This window comes from Ascaphus truei, chromosome 8, assembly GCF_040206685.1.
Source record: "Ascaphus truei isolate aAscTru1 chromosome 8, aAscTru1.hap1, whole genome shotgun sequence".
NCBI classification, from domain to species: domain Eukaryota; kingdom Metazoa; phylum Chordata; class Amphibia; order Anura; family Ascaphidae; genus Ascaphus; species Ascaphus truei.
This window is the reverse complement of record NC_134490.1, coordinates 37,306,415-37,325,723: the sequence shown is the minus strand read 5'-3', so window position 1 is coordinate 37,325,723 and position 19,309 is coordinate 37,306,415. Positions and strand designations below refer to the sequence as shown.

General features: G+C 46.7%; 1 protein-coding gene across 3 annotated transcripts in view; it reads right to left on the bottom strand.

The window, feature by feature from the left end:
• MED16 (mediator complex subunit 16) overlaps positions 1–19,309 on the bottom strand; it is a 20,728-nt gene extending 1,419 nt beyond the window's left edge. The window contains exons 1-14 of one of the 3 annotated variants that reach the window (XM_075611472.1): positions 19,269–19,309; positions 17,665–17,805; positions 17,033–17,140; positions 16,282–16,451; positions 15,619–16,050; positions 10,674–10,779; positions 10,391–10,546; positions 9,737–9,945; positions 9,051–9,257; positions 3,259–3,469; positions 2,695–2,828; positions 2,368–2,560; positions 737–950; positions 263–346 (exon numbers count right to left, since the gene is read on the bottom strand). In XM_075611472.1, the coding sequence (XP_075467587.1) occupies positions 263–346; positions 737–950; positions 2,368–2,560; positions 2,695–2,828; positions 3,259–3,469; positions 9,051–9,257; positions 9,737–9,945; positions 10,391–10,546; positions 10,674–10,779; positions 15,619–16,050; positions 16,282–16,451; positions 17,033–17,140; positions 17,665–17,800 (2,360 nt within the window). In that variant the 5' untranslated portion in view covers positions 17,801–17,805; positions 19,269–19,309. Of the gene's footprint in view, positions 1–262; positions 347–736; positions 951–2,367; positions 2,561–2,694; positions 2,829–3,258; positions 3,470–9,050; positions 9,258–9,736; positions 9,946–10,390; positions 10,547–10,673; positions 10,780–15,618; positions 16,051–16,281; positions 16,452–17,032; positions 17,141–17,664; positions 17,826–19,195 lie in introns of all 3 variants that reach the window. The other 2 variants (XM_075611471.1, XM_075611470.1) reach the window with 2 other exon arrangements.

Genomic DNA, 19,309 nt, shown 5'->3' with positions numbered 1-19,309 from the left:
AAACATTTCAGCTTTAAATAAAGAGAAAAAATATATATATCTACACTCCTTATTAGTGTCCTGGACCAATCCTAATGTTAATCACAATTGAGTTTCTTGTGGAAATAAAGAGCTGGGACTCCACTCCCCTACAAATCAGCCCCGATTAGAACGAACCAATTACGGTGAATCTCAAGTAGAAAGGGATTAGCCCAACCGGGCGTGGTGGGAACAGATTCCCACAAACTTGCAACCAAACGACTGCTCCCCGCGCCCGCCTCACCGTGTGCAGGACTTGCAGGTCTCAGTAGGAAACGTTCCCAGGTGAAGGCGCCTAAGGTGATCGATTTTGGGCTGCACGGGTGACCTGAATGAGACGGGATAGCATTAGAGTTAACCCACAAGCTTTTTTATGAAAGAGGGAGAACGAGAGGGGGAGAGAACGAGAGGGGGAGAGAACGAGAGGGGGAGAGAACGAGAGGGGAAGAGAACGAGAGGGGAAGAGAACGAGAGGGGAAGAGAACGAGAGGGGAAGAGAACGAGAGGGGAAGAGAACGAGAGAGGGGGAGAACGAGAGAGGGGGAGAACTGTGACCGCTTCCTTTCACTAAACATTTCCACTATGTACAATAAAATTATTACCTTTTTCCTTTGCCTTACATTTTTTTCATGTTTGTGCAGTCAAATAAAATAGATATTTTCAACATTTTTTGTTGTTGTTGATTGTGTCTAACCCCCCCCTCCCCGCTCAGGCTTACCGCGTGTAGATGTCGTACTGCACAGAGGCGTGATTCAGCGTGCCAGGGGGCTTCCCAAACTGCAGGCGCAGGGGCAGCTTGCTCTGCAGCCGGCTGATGAGGCCATTGCCGAGTGGGAGCCAGTCCATGTTGGGAATGAGTAGCTGGCTGGGCAGGAGGCAACACTCGTCAATTAACGCCTCATCCGGTTCACAGGGGTGAGACTCGTCACGGGCTGCCGGGGGCAAGGACACGGAAGGGGGTCAGTGCCGATTCTTACAATAAGGCACCCGTTAACCCACCCTCTTCTAGGGCAGGGAAATCAACAGCAGCCATGTATACCATTTACATGCAGCTAATAGACTGTAAGCTTTGCGGGGCAGCCATTGACTCTGCCCAAACTGCAGCCTTTTTGTTCCTACATCCTCCCGTTATATCCTTTAGGCTGCGTCCACTCTGCCGCTGACCACGCTCATGCTTGAGAGCGGTGACGTCACCAACTCTCCAAGCATGAGTGCTCAGCTGTCCGGCATATTGTTTTCCAAGCGCGAGCAGGGGGGGGGCTCTATCCGGGGGCGTGGCCGTGCAGTGAGTGGCACTGATTGGTTGAGGTCATGTGACCCTTCAGCGCGCCTGTAAGACAATTTCATCTGTCTCGCCAAGCGCCCGCGAGCGTACGGGCATGGGCCGCGTGAGTGTGGCCGGGCACATTCACTGTACTCAACGTGCCAAGCGCGGGCAGAGTGGACACAGCCTTAGTTTCTATAGGATTCAATGGCAGTGATGTCGCAGAATATCGCGTGGGAGGGAACAGTGACTGGCTACAAGGGAGAAATAATCGGCGCGCCGTTAGAGAGCGAACGATGTTTGGAGCGTTGGGGAAATGCCGGTTTACCGGGTGTTGGGATGGGGGAAACCAGCCCTCACACATCAGCACACAGAACGGGTACATGGAATGTACCGGAGAACAACCACTAAGGGGGTCACTTATCCAAGTCTCTGAGGAGCAAAAAACAGCAGCAGATGTGTCAGAGAAAGGAAACTTCCCTGCGTTTAATGGGTTGATTTACTCCAATAAATGCGGGGGCAGTTTCTTGCAGCTGGAGCGCTCTGATGCATTTAGTCAATGCAGATAATATATCTAAAAATTGCAATAAAATGAATTCTAAATCCCCCCACACCCCAAAAGAACTAAATGGTACTGTGCATTTTTCTAGAGGAAAGCAGTTAATCTGAGCAGGGGAACAAGATACCAGAGGTATGTATGTATGTATGTATGTAATGTATGTATGTAATCTATGTATGTATGTAATGTATGTATGACATTATCTGATAACCATTTCACGGGTGTATACATCGCAATGCTAAAATAATTCTGGATTTGGCCTGATATTTTCTTGTATTGATTGTGAACTGTGAAATGTCATTTTGTTTTATATACTTCTGCATAATGCAGCGGAGATTGGAAGCGAGTACATTTTATAGATAAACACACTATTTGGACAGAAAAGGAGATGGCATTTTTAGATTTTTTTTTTTTTTTTTTAAAGCACCCCCCCATTATAAAGTATAAGGGCTCCTAATAAAAGTGAAATAGTGCTCTGTAGCAGTGTGTGCAGCGGATCTCCCGGACAGGAGGCTGGGAATCTTACAGCACAGCCAGAGGCGGGTGAGCAGGCGGAAGAGCAGAGACATGCTGTCCTGTGTGTCAGACGTTGCCGTGTAGACGGGGAGGCAGCTAGGCTTCAGGAGCCCCCAAATCCGGATCATCACCATCATCTCACGCAGCGTCCCAAGTGAGGCACCGTCACGCAGGAAACTGTGTCCAGGCCGGACCAATGAGCCCTGCGGGAGAGGTGTTCAGGGGAAAGAGATAACACATTGTTAGGGGAGGGAAGAGGGGCTTGCTACCTGTTTTGTGGAGGATTTACCTGATTGGGAGGGATGTGTTATCGGGTTGGGGAGGAGGGGAAGGTTACCTGGTTGGGGAGGCAGGCCAGCAGGTAGAGCACAAAGTCCCCCAGCCACTGGATAAGTTGCTGCAGGGACTGCAGGGTGGGCATGTCCAGCACAAACTCCTCCGTCTTCAGGTTAATCATCACCTTGTCTATATCTGTGTGGGGAACAGAGACTGACGCTTACACCAAACCTACAATCATAGGAGCAACTGATCCCATTATACAGCAACCAACCCCCCTCTCCCCGATAACTTTCAGGACCCTGCCCGTTATATGTACTCCAAATCAGTCTCCAGTTCAGTATCCGTCTCCCACTGCCCTGATCCTCATGTAAATCTCTGCATTTTAACTTTGCGGGTGAGCTGAAGAGTTGATCACAGCTCACAAGAGCTCGTCCAATTAAATGAACCATCTAATGAGTTTACTCATTGGTGCACAGTGGAAAAAAACATTGGGAGGGTCGGGGTAATTCAGGAGGGGACAGTAAGGTGGGTGTACTTGGTAGGGGGGAATTAAGGTAGATCATGGGATTTTGGGGGGCTCCCAGTGGACAGGTGTGAGCAGGTCCCATCTATCTCCTCTTACCAACATCAGTGACCTTGTTGCAGATCTCAGTCAGACGGTCCCCCGGGCTCTTGTCAGGGGTGTTGAGAAAGTGGGGACGCAGCAAAGATTTTAGGGTGCAGCTGATGGACATGAGGAAGAGCTTGGCATGGTAATCACAGACCCGTGTTACCGTGCTGGGGGACAGCTTACACAGGGACGCCTTCATGGCCAGGATACGAGTGGAGAGGACCTAAGGGACAAATGAGATAATCAGCATAGAAAAAGGCACTCACAGTACTTGAAATAGTAGAAACAAATTATTTCATGTAACGACGTTTTGGTTTTAACAAAAGGCGTCTTGAAAACCCGGCAAGACCTTTGTCTTTACTTATTTCTAATATGATGAAGGACAGGAAATGACACCTAATGGGTCTTGGTTTATTCCCAAACTCTGAATGTCTTATGGTAAGCAAAGTGAAAGAGGCTGGGTCAATTCCTCTTCCCCCTGCCTTGTCCAACCAGGGATCCCAAAATGTTTCTGAATTTATTCATGGAATCGTCAAGATACGCAGCTATCTTCTCGAAATGAGGAGTTTGCCATTTTGTATTCAGTATCTTAGCGAGGAGTGGGGTTGGGCCTTTCCAGGAGCCGGCGATGGAGCACCTAGTGGCCGCCAGGATAAGCGATACACGTTTACGGCCATTATATGTGATGTTTTGCGGTGGCTTGTTCAAAAGTACCAATCAGGCTCTAATTGTTGTTTCCACAATCCTGTTTATGAGGCTGAAGACCAACGACCAGAGAGGGCTAATAAGACGGCAGTTCCATCAAGTGTGCAGCATCGCCCCACTTTGAAAACAACCCCAAAACAGTTTGGGGAAGTGTGTTTGAAAATCTCATTTCACTCTGTTAGGAGTCAAGTACCCGCAGCACAGAACTTTATAGCGATTCTCTTTAGTGTAGAGACAGATTCACGGGCGCTCCTGATTCTCTTACTGGCTGAGTTCATGGTTACATAGTAGATGAGGTTGAAAAAAAGACATGCGTCCATCAAGTTTAACCTATGCTAAATTTAGACGACAGATACTTTATCCTATATCCGTACTTACAGTATATTGATCCAGAGGAAGGCAAACAAAAAACCCCGGTGAAATATCATCTAAGGGGAAAAATAAATTCCTTCCTGACCCCAAGAATTGGCAATCAGATTATTCCCTGGATCAACATCCTTCCCATGTATACTTATTTGGTATATCCCTGTATATCTTTCCTTTCTAAAAAGGATGTCCAACCTTTTTTTGAACAAATCTATTGTATCTGCCATCACAGTCTCCATGGGTAACGAATTGCACATTTTAACTGCCGTTACTGTAAAGAACTCTTTCCTTTGTTGCTGGTGAAATCTCCTTTCCTCCAACCTAAAGGGATGACCCCGAGTCCTTAGTACTTGCCGTGGGATGAATAGTTCTTTTGAAAGCTCCTTGTATTGTCCCTGAATATATTTGTATATAGTTATCATATCCCCTCTTAGACGCCTCTTTTCTAATGTAAATACATCTAATTTAGCTAGCCTCTCCTCATAAGTTAAATTGTCCATCCCCTTTATTAATTTGGTGGCTCTTCTCTGTATGCTCTCTAGTTCCATAATGTTTTTTCTAAGGAGTGGTGCCCAAAATCGTAATTCATATTCAAGGTGTGGTATTACTAATGCTTTATAAAAATAGGGGCATAATTATGTTTACTTCCCCTCCATCCCTTACCCGTTTAATGCAAGATAAGGTCTTGTTTGCCTTTGCAGTTACTGCATGACTTTGGGCACTATTGCTAAGCCTGCTGTCTACAAGAACTCCTAAATCCTTCTCCATCAAGGATTCCCCCAATTTATCCCCATTTAATTTGTATGTCGCTTGTTTATTCTTGTTTCCCAAATGCATAACCTTACATTTATCAGTATTAAACCTCATCTGCCATTTACCTGACCAAGTTTCCAGTCTCTCCAAGCCCTTCTGGAGAGAAATTACATCCTGCTCTGATTCTACTACCTTACACAATTTAGTGTCATCAGGAAAGATGGAGACTTTGCTCTCAATGCCAACCTCAAGGTCATTAATTAGCAAGTTAAAAAGCAGGGGTCCCAGTACCTATCCCCTCCACTCAGAACTTTAGCCCAACCTGAAAAAGTTCCATTTAAGACACGTCACTGTTGTCTATTCTTCAACCAGTTTTCAATCCAGGGGAATATATTTTTACTAAGTCCAATTTGCTTTATTTTGTACATTAACCTTGTGTAAAACGTATCAATAGCCTTTGCAAAATCTAAGTAGATCACATCAACTGCATTACCCTGGTATAGATTCCTACTTACCTCCTCAAAGAAACAAATAAGGTTAGTTTGGAATGATCTATCCTTCATAAATCCATGCTGACTATTACTAATAATTTGGTTTTCCATGAGGCATTCCTGAATATTATCCTGTATTAAACCTTCAAGTAGCTAACACACTATTGAAGTCAGGCTTACAGGTCTGTAATTCCCTGGTTGCGATCTAGCTTCCTTTTTAACTATAGGCACCAGATCTGCTTTACGCCAATCTTGTAGTACTGAGCCGGTGGAAATAGAGTCCTTGAATATTAAATGAAATGGTTTGGCTATTACTGAACCTAACTCCTTAAGAACCCTTGGATGTATGCCATCGGGGCCAGGTGCCTTGTTCACTTTTATTTTATCAAGCCGCCTATGAACTTCTTCCTCAGTTAACCAATTGTTCGTTAATACGGAGGTTGCGGCTTCCTCCTGCGGCGCTACTATTGATATCGATTCTGCCCTGATAAACAGAGAGGCAAAAAATTTGTTTAATACCTCTGGTTTTTCCTGATCTCCAGTAATCTGCCTGCCCATCTCACAGTGAAAGGGCTTTCCAAATTTGACGGTTTAGAGTGTTCCCCCAGATCACGATCCCACCATTTAATGTAGTTCAAGTCTTTCTCCTGACATAGTGGGGAAAGGGATTGCTATAGAGTGGAGATAATTCCTTTACCCAGCGGCGCAGACAAACACATTTTCTCTCTAAGGGAGTATTGTTACTTGATAGCTTGTTAGAATAAAGTGTCCTTATCGCACGTTACTATCAGCATGGCTCGGAACTTTTTGGAATTGGGGATGTGATTTATCTCTTTAAAGTGCAGGTAAGGTTTCATTTTGGAATTAATGAGGCGGACTCTAACCATTGAGAATTCCCTTATGGTCCACAAGCTAAAGTTACCAATCTCTAAACCCGGTTCCAATAGCGGGCTGTGAAATAATGGTAGCATGTTGGAACAGATCGGCTGTGGTTAAGCATTCTCAATCTCAACCAACCCGATTAAATTGGGGGAGGAGAGTATGCAACAATATTTATTGCGCCATCTGAGAACCTAACTTGCTGTAACCTTTTTTTGAAGGCATATCCCCGCCTCTCTTTTTCTGCACCCCCTCTCTTTTTCTGCACCCCCTCTCCCTTCGTCAATCTTTGGCGTCACCTACTCTAAAATTTTCAATAAAATGAGTGTCAAAAAAAGACAAGACTGGCATTCCTGGGTCTTGTTGCAATCTTTAACCTTTATAAACGTCCCTGCGAGGGCCAGAAAACGGATCCAATAAAAAAAAAACCATAGCGCCGGGCATCCAACACATTCATATTATATATCATTTTGTTCATTTTATTTTTCCAACACAATTATGAAGACTGTAGATGAAAGTGCAAAACAAAACAACCCGAGAGGGGTAACTGACAATAAAACACGGTCATAAAGTATCAATTGAGACAAAGAAGTTACCGAGGACACGCAACAAGAAATGAAGCAAATCTCGAGACGCAAGAACAAAAATTGAATACATAGAGCTGCTCAAGACGATACGCAAGTGTATAACTGGAGATGCTATTATTATTATTATTATTATTATCATCATCATCGATATGGAGAAGACTTTTGAAGATTACAAAAAGTTTAAAGATGAAACAGCACCTTATGATTGGGAAGAAGCAAATCATTGCACTCAAACAAAACAATGGATCAAGAATCTTAAGAAGTCAGTTAAGGACTTCTACAATTAATTGTACAAGAACACAGATAACACAGGGCATAATCCATCAGATAAAGAGCGAGAAGAAACCACCAATAATGTACCACGCATCATTCCAGAAGTAGCAGCAAAGGCAATCAAATCCATAAAGAACGAGAAGGCTACTAGGGAAGATGGAATTACCACTGAAATTTTGAAAGAAGCTGGAAAGAAGTCAAGAAAGTCCACACAAAACGGTTTACATGCTACTTTACGAATAGCAAAACTCAAACATAAGAAAGGAGACAAAGATGACCCAAGAACTTCAGACCAGTCAACTTCCAAGATTTCTTCCAAAGATGCTCACTAATCGGCTGCAACAGACCCCCGGACATAGCCCGGTCTAGAGAACAAGTGGGACTTCGTAGTGGATATAGCACAATGGACCACATCCAAGTTGTGCAAGAAGTCAATTATTGAAGCAAGAAATACAATCTACCACTCATTTTAGGATTCATAGATCATGAAAAAGCATTTAGAAAATAAAATGTTGAAGAAGCGTACATTGATATAAGGAACATTTAGGAGAAAGCCATATCAACCATTTTACTACATGAAGATACAAGCAAAATAAGAATAAGCAAGGATGCGACAGGGAGACACCGTGTTACTAAAGCCTTTCAGCAACACTTAAAGAATTGTTAAATACTGTACATTGAACTGGGAAGAAAAGGTAATACAACAAATCTACGGTGAATGTTGGAGTCGCCTATGATTTGCAGACAACATTGTTATTTTTGTCACAAGTCCAAAAGACCACGCCAAAGCAAGTAAGAAGGTGGGCCAAGTAAGAAGGTGGGCTTCTATATGAAGCTCAGCAAGACCAAAGTGATATTCAATTCATGTCAACTCTACAAAGATGTAAATAAGTGGAACAGAACTAGAATAGCTTGAGAACCATGTCTTACCTTGGCCAACAAGTATCCATAATGGGAACCTTTCGAAGAAAATCAGTAGGAGAATGAAGATGGGATGGAGCACATTTGGAAGAAACAAAATTATCTTGCAAGTGAAACTTCCTCTGTGCCTCAAGAGGAAAGTGTTTGACCAGTGTAACCTGCCTGTGAAAACTTGGGACCAGAAATGGGAAGAGAATTCCGAGGCTTCAGACAATTCAAAGTAGTATGGAAAAGTGTATGCTGGGTATTAACCGAAAAATTCTACATGGATTCGGAAGCAAACAGAACAAGGGTGAAGAAATGAGAATGTAAATGGGAAGGACAGATCGCAAGAAGAAACAACCATTGTTGGACAAGGATGGCCCTCAACTGGTACTCAAGGGAAAGCAAAAAGGCCAAGACGACGACCAAAAGTAATATGGGAGGATGAAATGAGGAAATTTGTTGGAGAAACAGGCTTTCAACCGCAGTCCCTGGAACAGCATTGGGAAGGCCTTTATCCAGCAGTGGATCTACGAGGGCTGAAGATGATATGTATTCAAACAATTAGAAAAATAGCCTTACTAAAGCACCACACACACACACACACACACACACACACACACACACACACACACACACACACACACACACACACCGGCCTTCCAGTCTAATTGGAAAAAAATATTAAATAAATGTATGAAAAAACCCAAACGGAGATAGATATATATATATATTTAAAAAAAAAAAAAACAATACCACCACACACAACAACCAACACAATATAACAAAAGTGAGGTAGAAACTGCGGGCAAGAATGCGACATAATAAATACGTCCCCCCCTCTCACCTGCTGCAAGGCCGCATTCTGCCGGGTGTACTCCTCGTGCAGCTTCTCCACCAGGTTGTGCACCATGTCCGGCTGCACGTGCAGGAGGATATCCCACCAGTCATACCCGGTTACCATGCAGTACTCCAGCAGGAACAGCAGGTGGCGCAGGGACATCCTCATATCCAGTGTGTGGCCCATGGAGGGCGAGATACGCAGCATGCTCAGCTGTGGGAAGAGGGGGCAGAGGTCACACGACACATGGGGGCGAATGTAACATGTATGAGCAGCTCTGATGGTTGGGGCGTGCATATCACTTTATATTTATATACCAGTAGCAAAGGGTTACACTTCCAAGGGGCCACAATTGTCTGTGCTTCACCTTATTGTGATGCTTCTGATTTAGTTGGTGGCACAAATTATGTATTATCCATGTACTCTTTTTTTTTTTTGCTTCTAGATTTCTAAGCGATTCTCAACTAGCCACAGTTTTTACTAGATTTATATATATTGCCCTGTGTCGCAGTGCAGTTATAACGCACTGGGTGGTAGCCCAATGCTCAGCGTGTCCTTCTAAAGCTCTGAACTTAGATATAATGCTCTATGCATCATTGTTTTGCTCTGCGTGCCCCCAACGTTATACTGCTGGCATCAAAGTGTTGATAGATTGTCCCCAGCGAGGCCCCCATGCCTGATGACCCCCTGACCTTTCCATGGGTATCCAGTCCAACCAACGCCAGTGAGGTCCAGGACATCTGCAAGGCCTTGAAGTGGACACATGGGGTGGGCGATCGCTGGCGTTTCAGGCTTGGCTCCTCTGGGGGCCGGGGTGAGGAGCCACATAGCACAGCCATGGTTTGCAGTGAGAGGCGGTGCATGATGTGCACGTTACCGTCATGGAACGCCAGCGCCAGACCTTCCGGGAGGGAATGTTTAAAGATCGGTGAGATCAGTTCTTCCTCGCACCATGACACACAGCATTTCCCAGTATCAACACACCCTATCTCTCCCCAATACTGGGAGGGCGTGGGCAAGGCGACAGAGAGAGACAGAGAGAGACAGAGAGAGACAGAGAGAGAGAGACAGAGAGAGACAGAGAGAGACAGAGAGAGAGAGACAGAGAGAGACAGAGAGAGACAGAGAGAGAGAGAAAGAGAGAGACAGAGAGACCGCGCGCGCAAGAGAGAGAGAGACCGCACGAGAAGAAGAAAAAGAAGAAGACCCACCCGTCACCACATAGCAAGAGGAAATCTTTCACCAAGTGATGGAAGGTGCTGCACGTCTCTCCCCCAGTGTACTCCTACTAATTCCAATCTCCCCTTTCTAAAGTGAGGGGGAGAGGGGTCAGTGAAGGGTCTCACCCAGGCCCGGATAGAACTTAGTCTCGTTGGCCACTTTGATGTCAGTGGTGGTGAGCGAAATGGGCAGTTTGGGTAGCGCCACAGCAGACACCCGCTCCAGCTCATTGGTGGCTGACAGGATGCGCCACTTCAGTATCATGGGCTGCTTGTCACTGACTGCAAGAGAGGGGACAGGGTGATGCCGGGGGACGAAAACAACAGGGTAACACAGGGAGGAGGGGAGAAGACAGTTACACACCGACATGAGGGGGAGAGGGATGACATGAAGGATATCAGCACTCACCCCCTGGGGACAGCTGCTGGAAGATGTTATTGACAGGCAGCCCCTCCTTGCGCAGGGACCAGCACTCTGCAACACTGCACGACTGATTGGAGGCGCAGAGCAGCACCTGAAATATGCAGGAGAGATTAAGAACACGGTGCTCTGCACACAAGTGCTGATACACTCGGCAGTTTTATGCACACACACACTGCGCACGGCTCACACACTGCAGTGTGTGAGCACATAGGGCAGCAATCACACGCTACCTCATGCGCACACGCACGGCTAGAAAACACAAACTGCTAACAACCCTGCAGCTCTATGCTCAGCCGAACTGTGCGCCACTATCCCCATGTAGCTCGCTGCACACATGCTCTGCACCACTGTTTATACACACAGCAAGTGGTGTGTAGCGGATATTCCTAGCATTGGTGACTGATGTATTTATTTTGGTGCGTCCGAGTTTGGAAAGAATTCAGCGGATGACTACTGCCTGGTTTGTGAGAGGTTGCAGGTGTGTGAGATTGTGCATTGAGTTGCATACTCAATCCTGCTCCCATTGTGCCACATGTATGCATACTTGGAGCAGTCGTTCCTGGGTGTATACCTCTGAGGGAAAAATATGAGCAGATGGGCTCCTTGAAGTCTCAGATTGTTGATCTGAAGAGGCAACTTGAAACATTGGAGGGACATTAGCAATCTTGAAATGAGTTAATTGCTCACTGAGCAGGCCCTGGCTGGAATTAGTGGTGCTGTGTCACAGGAGCGGGAACAAGTATTATTTATTTATAAAATGTTTTACCAGGAAGTAATACATTGAGAGTTACCGCTCGTTTTCAAGTATGTCCTGGGCAGAGAGTTATGATGACAAATAAATACATGGTTACATTAAGTGAACAGGGTATATATTATTATATACAAGACATTGCATGCACAGTTAGAGATAATATATATTATGGGCGTATGTAGCAGTTACAGACCAGATTAAAATGTGAGACAGCCTTAGTTTTGAAAGAACTTAGAGTGGTGGCGGCTGTGAGAGTCTCCGGTAGACCGTTCCAGTTTTGGGGTGCACGGTAAGAGGAGGAGCGGCCGGATACTATGCTGAACCTTGGGACCTTGAACAGTCTTTTGGAGGCAGATCTCAGACGATGAGGGTTGCATGTGGTAGGGGTGAGGAGCTTGTTCAGATAGACGGGTAGCTTGCCCATAAAGAATTTGAAGGCAAGACAGGAAAGGTGAACTTTGAGTCTAGACTCAAGTGATGGCTAATCTAGTTCTTTGAGCATTTCGCAGTGATATGTGTTGTAGTTGCATTGGAGGACAAAGCGGCATATTAAAAATTGTAGAGGGTGTCCAGTTTGCTAAAGTGGGTTTGGAGTGCCGAGCCGCATACTATGTCCCCATAGTCTATAATTGGCATTAGCATCTGCTGTGCGATGCGCTTTCTGACCAGCAGAATTAGGGAGTATTTGTTCCTGTAAAGTACACCTAGTTTGGCATAGGTTTTGGATGTCAGGGTATCAATGTGAAACCCAAAATGTTAAAATGGGAGTCAAACCATATGCCCAAATATTTAAAACTAGTAACAGGGGCTAGCATGGAATTAGCGTTGGTTCTGATCTGAAGCTCAGTCACTGCAAGCGTTAGCAATTTAGCCTTGGTCCCAAATAACATTGTTACAGTCTTGTCAGTGTTTAAAAACAGTTTGTTTAGGGAAATCCAATTTTCAAGTCTCAAAAAGTCAGGTTGAAGAATGTCCAAGGTCGGAGAGGCTAGGGCTGTGTGCATATAGGATTGTGTCATCTGCATACATGTGTATTGAGGCTCCCTTACAACCTGTAGGAAGGTCATTGATGAACACTGAGAAGAGTAGGGGCCCCAGAACAGAGCCTTGCGGGACACCACAGATGATATCCAAGGGGTTGGAGTTAGAGTCTGAGATATACATGTTGGAATCTACCTGAAAGGTAGGACTGAAACCAGTTTAAAGCATGCTTCCCTATGCCAGAGCACTGCAGTTTGTTTAGCAAGAGAACATGATCAACAGCCTTTGCAAAATCTAGGAATATTGCACCAGTGAGTGGTCCCAGTTCCATTCCACTCTGGATCTCATTGCAAACTTTTAGGAGGGTAGTTATTGTGAAGTGTTTGGGGGCGAAAGCCAGATGTGAATTGTGAGCGAACACATTTTTCCATGACTTTGGATAGAATTGGGAGAAGAGAGATTGGCCTGTAGTTTGAGACAGTGTTTTTGTCCCCACTTTTGAAGATTGGGACAACTCTGGCAGTTTTCCAGGACTTAGGGATATGGCCTGCAGACAGGATAGAGTTGATAAGGGAAGTAAGCGGTTTCGCAATGGCTGGGGCACCAAATTGTAGGAACTTACAATTGCAGCATTTGTGTAATCTCCTCTTCAGATACTGGGACAAATTGAAAATTGTGGGCAGTGTTGGGAGAGGGTGGGGCTATAGGGGTACTCTGGTCTATGAGTGGGTAGATATAGTTGATCATTAGCCTCTCCCCATTTTTTCTCTCGCTTTTTTTGCCACTGTATATACTAGGAGCAAGGAACAACCTCATAATTAAATCTCTCTTGGTTAACATGGAAAGAAGTGCATAGGCGGCTTGATAAAAATTGAGGTAAATAAAGCACCTAGTCCCGATGGCATGCACCCAAGGGTTCTAAAGGAACTAAGTTCAGTAATGGCAAAACCAGATTTAATATTCAACGACTCCATTTCTACAGGCTCAGTACTACAAGATTGGCTTAAAGCAGACGTGGTGTCTATATTTAAAATGGGAGCTAGATCACTACCGGGGAATGGCAGACCTGTAAGCCTGACTTCAATAGTGGGGAAGCTACCTGAAGATTTACAAAGGGATAATATTCAGGAATACCTTTTGGATAACAAAATTGTTAGTAATAAGTCACATTGGATTTATGAAGGATAGGTCGTCAAACTAACCTTTAGTTTCTTTAAAGAGGTAAGTAGGCATTTAGACCACGGTAATGCAATTGATGTGGTCTACGTAGATTTTGCAAAGGCTTTTGATACGGTGCCACAAAGAGGTTAGTGTACAAAATAAAGGAAACTGGACCCTGTAAAAATATTTGCACCTGGATTGAAAACTGGTTGAAGGATAGACAGAGAGGTGTCATAAATGGAACTTTTTCAGGTTGGGCTCAAGTTGTGAGTGGAGTATGGTTGGCATAGAGAGCAAAGTTTCCATCTTTGCTAACAACATTAAATTACGTAAGATGATCAAAATCAGAGCAGAATGTAATTTCTCGACAGAAGGATGTGGATAGGCAGGAAACTTGGACAGGTACATTATAGTTAAGGTTTAATACAGAAATGTAAGGTCATGCATTTGGGAAGTCGGAATAAACATGCTACATACAAACTGAATGGGACAAAATTAGGTCAATCCTTGATGGAGAAAGATTTAGGAGTGCTTGTAGACAGCAGGCTTAGCAATACTACTCAATGTCAGGCAGTAGCTGCAAATGCAATAGGCAATTATCTTGCATTAAATGGGGTATGGATGAAAGGGAAGACAGCATCATTATAAATCCCTAGTAAAACCACACCTTCAATATGGAGTTCAGTTTTGGGTACTACTCCATAGAAAGAATATTATGGAAGTGGAAAAAGTGCAGAAGAGCCACACAAATAATAAAAGGGATTGAAGTTCAATCTTAGGGCAGGTCCATACTGCCGCAGACCGTGCGGAGGGGTCCGTGTGGGGGCGCGATCACATTGCCTAAAGGCATTGATCGCGGCCAAAGACCGCACGGGCAGGAGGGGGCGCGCGTTGCGCAAGAAATCAGAAGAAACTGATTTCTTGGGGCGACAGGCAGGTCACGTGAGCGGTTCGCCCAATGAGGGCAGCGTGTCCTACATGGACGGAAAATGAACCCACTACACGCGGGTGACGTCACAGCCTTGGCACGCCTCCGCGCAAACGAAGGCTATATGGCCTTAGCCTTATGAGAAAACGCTGTCCAACGTTAGTTTGTTTCCATGAGAAAAGAGGCGTAGAAGAGGGGACATGATAACTATTTACAAATAAATGCAAAGTCAATAGAAGAAACTTTCGAGGGAACTTTTCATCACAAAGACAGTACAAATGACACAGGGTAATCACTTTAGCAAAGAAGATCAGCAGCAGCAAAAGAAAGGATTCGTTACGATAAACGTGGATACTGTGAGGCAGATACAATACATGTCTTTAAAAAACCCAGATAAGATCACAACATGTCTAATGGCCCATTCACTGTGGGGATCTACCTTCTGTTTGTATTCTTTATGGAGAGTTCAATACAGTACATGTTTGACTAAGTTAGTTATCATAAAGATTTGGACACTGCTCCAACACCAGAGAAGGTGTTACTGTACATATAATTGAATTGTAAAATGTATATGATGTGTACCAAACCACCACCCCCATCTTTTTCTTTTCTGTATTTCCATTGTGTTTTTGGAAAAAATATAAAACTTTCAATAAAGAGTTTAAAAAATGTTTTTTCTTAAAAGACGGCTTAGATATCTTTTTAGAAAGGAAAGGTATACATGGATATACCAAATAAGTAAACATGGGAAGGTTGTTGATCCAGGTAGTAATCCGATTACTGGAGTCAGGAAGAGCTTTATTTTCTCCCTTACGAGACATCATTGGCTAATGCTTCACTGGGGTTTTGTATGTTTGATGAATATACTATAAATATAAAATAAGTATCTATTCCAACAAAATGTGACATAGGTTGAACTTCATAGACATACTGTGCATCTCTTCAACCTCAACAGCTATGTAACCACACGGAAATGCTCTGCAGCTCCCTGCTGATCCCCATCTTCCCACCCTCACACACAGAGCTGCACCCCTGCTCCCCCCAGGATCCCTCCTCGGCCCTTCCGTACTCTTACAACCCCTCCTCCACCTTCCCTTCCCACCACTGACCTGTTCGGACATGTCGCGGGCGAGGAATTTGAGGTGGGTAACAGCGGGGAACTTGTCCTTGCGGGCTGGGTCGGTGGTGCAGCGCATGAAGAGCGAGGGCAGGATCTCCGTGTCGATCTTGCACTTCTCGCTCACCACAGACACGCACACTTTGTAGAACTGCACGGGGGACGTGCTGCTCCCGTCCGACGTGGCCACCACAATGTTCCCCCCGCCTGTGAAGGCGATGTCTGCCAGCGCCACCCGGCAACGCAGCCGGCACAGGCTCTCAGTGGCCGTCAGCACCTGACCGTTGGGCTTCAGCAGTGACACGGTGACCAGGCCACTGATGGTCACGGCAATCCAGCCTTCCATGGGCTTCCCCCCGAACAGCGTGAGGGACGGTGAGAACTTCACGCGAGAAAACTTCTCCCCAAAACTGGAGACGCCCGACTGAGGAAAGATGGAGGAGACGAAGAGAGAGACACAGAGACAAGGTTTAAGAAAAGGAACAGGTGAGGGAAGTGACGAAGAGATGGGGGTGGAAGGAGGAATCAGAAATGGTTAGAAAATTAACAGGAAAGAGGATACAGAAAAAGAGGAGACCGGAGTGAAGATATAGCTCGCCTGGCGCTATGTGCGGTACCATAGGACCCACTCCCACCTCACAGACCCACCACGCACCTTTTCCACGTGCAACGCCAGCTTCACCCCGTTATGCAGCCAAGACAGAGCTACGATGGGGTCGCCGTCCACCTCGCTGCCAACCAGGCTCTGCCAGCTGTTGGCCAGGTGATCCGTCATCCCCCAGCACCTGATGCGTCCGTCTGCATCGGCCGAGAGCAGCCGGGAGCCTGGAAGAACCAATCGGGGAAGAGAGATCAGCAATGAGGGCGGGGTTAATGCGAGTCGCAGACTGCGACGTATGTACAAGCACACCCCTGACACGGAAGAACATGGAAGCAGCGCTTAATCAGCTTTATTTACACAAAGCTTTGGGGATAATATACATCTGACAAAAAAGTGGTACTGAGACAAACTTGTCCCTTGGGGGGGCCAAGAAGAAGGACCAGGAGGGTTCACATCCCCACCCCAGAGACTCTAATTTCCCTTATAGGTAACCCACTTACCTTTAAGTATCTCCACCAATTTCCCCCTCAGCGATACCAGCTCACCCTAGGGACTTTTACGGACCATGAACTACTTCATTTAGTGACCAGCTGGAGCGTCGTTCCTCTTTTGCTTTTTAATCTTATTTGGCGTGGCTGGGATCGTCTCAGACTTTATTGTAGTGTGTGGTTTTTTTAATAACTTTATTACGGTCTCGAAAAACTGGCCAGAAACTGCCTATTATCTGTGAATTATTAGGGACCCTGTATTGACCGCCCCCCCCATCTCACAGACTGTAACCTCTATAGGCCCTTCTCTCTCTTACCAGACTGGTCCCATTCCAAGCTGGTGATAACCTCCTGGTGCCCCGAGTTGATGGAGTACACGTCCCAGGGGTGCTCCGTGTCCAGAACGTGGATCATGTGGGTGAGATCTGAGAGGGACAGATGGGTCAGAGTTTATACACGACAGAGCTTGATGTATAGGGCCACTCTGCTTGGGAACTGCGGAACATCCCGTCTGTACAAAGGGCCTCCATGTGGTTGGTATTATATGACAGCGCTGTATAAGATTACACAGCCCAGCATTGTGCCACAAATGGCAGGGTATAGAGCCTGGTGTGATGCCTTGTGAGCCCTGTACAGGTGTTAGTACACAGACCAGGGTATGTATCCTTATGTGACATCTCAAGGGCACTATACACATTAGTATATATAGCAGGATATGTATCTTTGCGTGATGCCTAATCAGTACCTATTAGTATATAAAGCAGAGTGTGCTCTTTGTGATGCCTTATGAACACTGTACAGGTGTTTAAGGTGGCAGGGTGGCATGTGGGTAGCACTGGCACCTTTTCCCCTTCACCTTAGAGTAAGTGACTGGCACAAAGCTGTGTGTTGGCGCTGGTGCATGTATGGGCAGTAGGGGATGCAAGGTGGGATGATGCCACGAGAGTACCTTTCTCATCCTCGTTGCGAAGGTCGGTGGTGAAGGCGATGAGGTTGCGACAGGACCAGGCGCAGACCAACGGAATGGAAGGGCAGTGACTGTTCCGCGGCCTCCGGTCCCACTCGCACACGTATGCTACGTCCATGATGACTGCAAGGACAGGAGAGCACCTTTAGTCATGCCAGAGAGGGGGAAAGTGTTAGATAGCGAGGTGGAGAGGAGAGAGTGGAGGTGGGGTGGGAGGATGAGGAGACAGACAGTTGGGTGGGAGGAAGAGGAGACAGACAGTTGGGTGGGAGGAAGAGGAGACAGACAGTTGGGGGGGGGGAGGAAGAGGAGACAGACAGTTGGGGGGGGGGGAGGAAGAGGAGCCAGACAGTTGGGGGGGGGGAGGAAGGAAGAGGAGACAGACAGTTGGGGGGGGGGGAGGGAGGAAGAGGAGACAGACAGTTGGGGGGGGAGGAAGGAAGAGGAGACAGACAGTTGGGGAGGGGGAGGAAGGAAGAGGAGACAGACAGTTGGGGAGGGGGAGGAAGGAAGAGGAGACATACAGTTGGGGGGGGGGGAGGGAGGAAGAGGAGACATACAGTTGGGGGGGGGGAGGGAGGAAGAGGAGACAGTTGGGGGGGGGGGGGGGAAGAGGAGACAGACAGTTGGGGGGGGAAGAGGAGACAGACAGTTGGGGGGGGGGAAGGAAGAGGAGACAGACAGTTGGGGGGGATGAAGGAAGAGGAGACATACAGTTGGGGGGGGGAGGAAGAGGAGACAGGCAGTTGGAGGGGGGGGGAAGGAAGAGGAGACAGACAGATGGGGGGGGAAGGCAGAGGAGACAGACAGTTGGGGGGGGGGGAGGAAGAGGAGACAGACAGTTGGGGGGGGGAGGAAGAGGAGACAGACAGTTGGGGGGGGGGAGGAAGAGGAGACAGACAGTTGGGGGGGGAAGGAAGAGGAGACAGACAGTTGGGGGGGGGAAGGAAGAGGAGACAGACAGTTGGGGGGGGGAGGAAGAGGAGACAGACAGTTGGGGGGGGAAGGAAGAGGAGACAGACAGTTGGGGGGGGGAAGAGGAGACAAACAGTTGGGGGGGGGAGAGGAGACAGATAGTTGGGGGAGACTGCAAGAGACAGGAGTCAGGGAGACTGCAAGAGACAGGAGCCAGGGAGACTGCAAGTGACAGGAGCCAGGGAGACTGCAAGTGACAGGACTACCGGAGTGTGAAATAAGAGGCCGATAGAAAGAGAAAAGGGGTAAACAAAGAGAGGAGCGATTGAAAAAGATGTGTTCAGAAATAAGGGAGACGTAAACAAAGAGAGAGGGGATTAGGCAAAGGGAGAGAGCGACGAGGTGAAATAAGAGGGGTAGGAAAGGCGAGTAAATGGATGATCGGGGGGAGAGTAAATGGATGATCGGGGGGGGGGGGGGGAGAGAGAATCGGGGGGGGGGGGAGAGAGAATCGGGGGGGGGGGAGAGAGAATCGGGGGGGGGGAGAGAGAATCGGGGGGGGGGGAACATGTGTGAGACATAAGCACGTTACACAGACCCCGGTGTTGTGTTCCTCTTGTCTCGTCTCCGCTCGCGGCTCCCTCTCTGTTTACCAAACTCCCAGTTCTTACCTTCGCCTCCACAGGCTGCTCTCTGCTGTCGCGGTCCGATG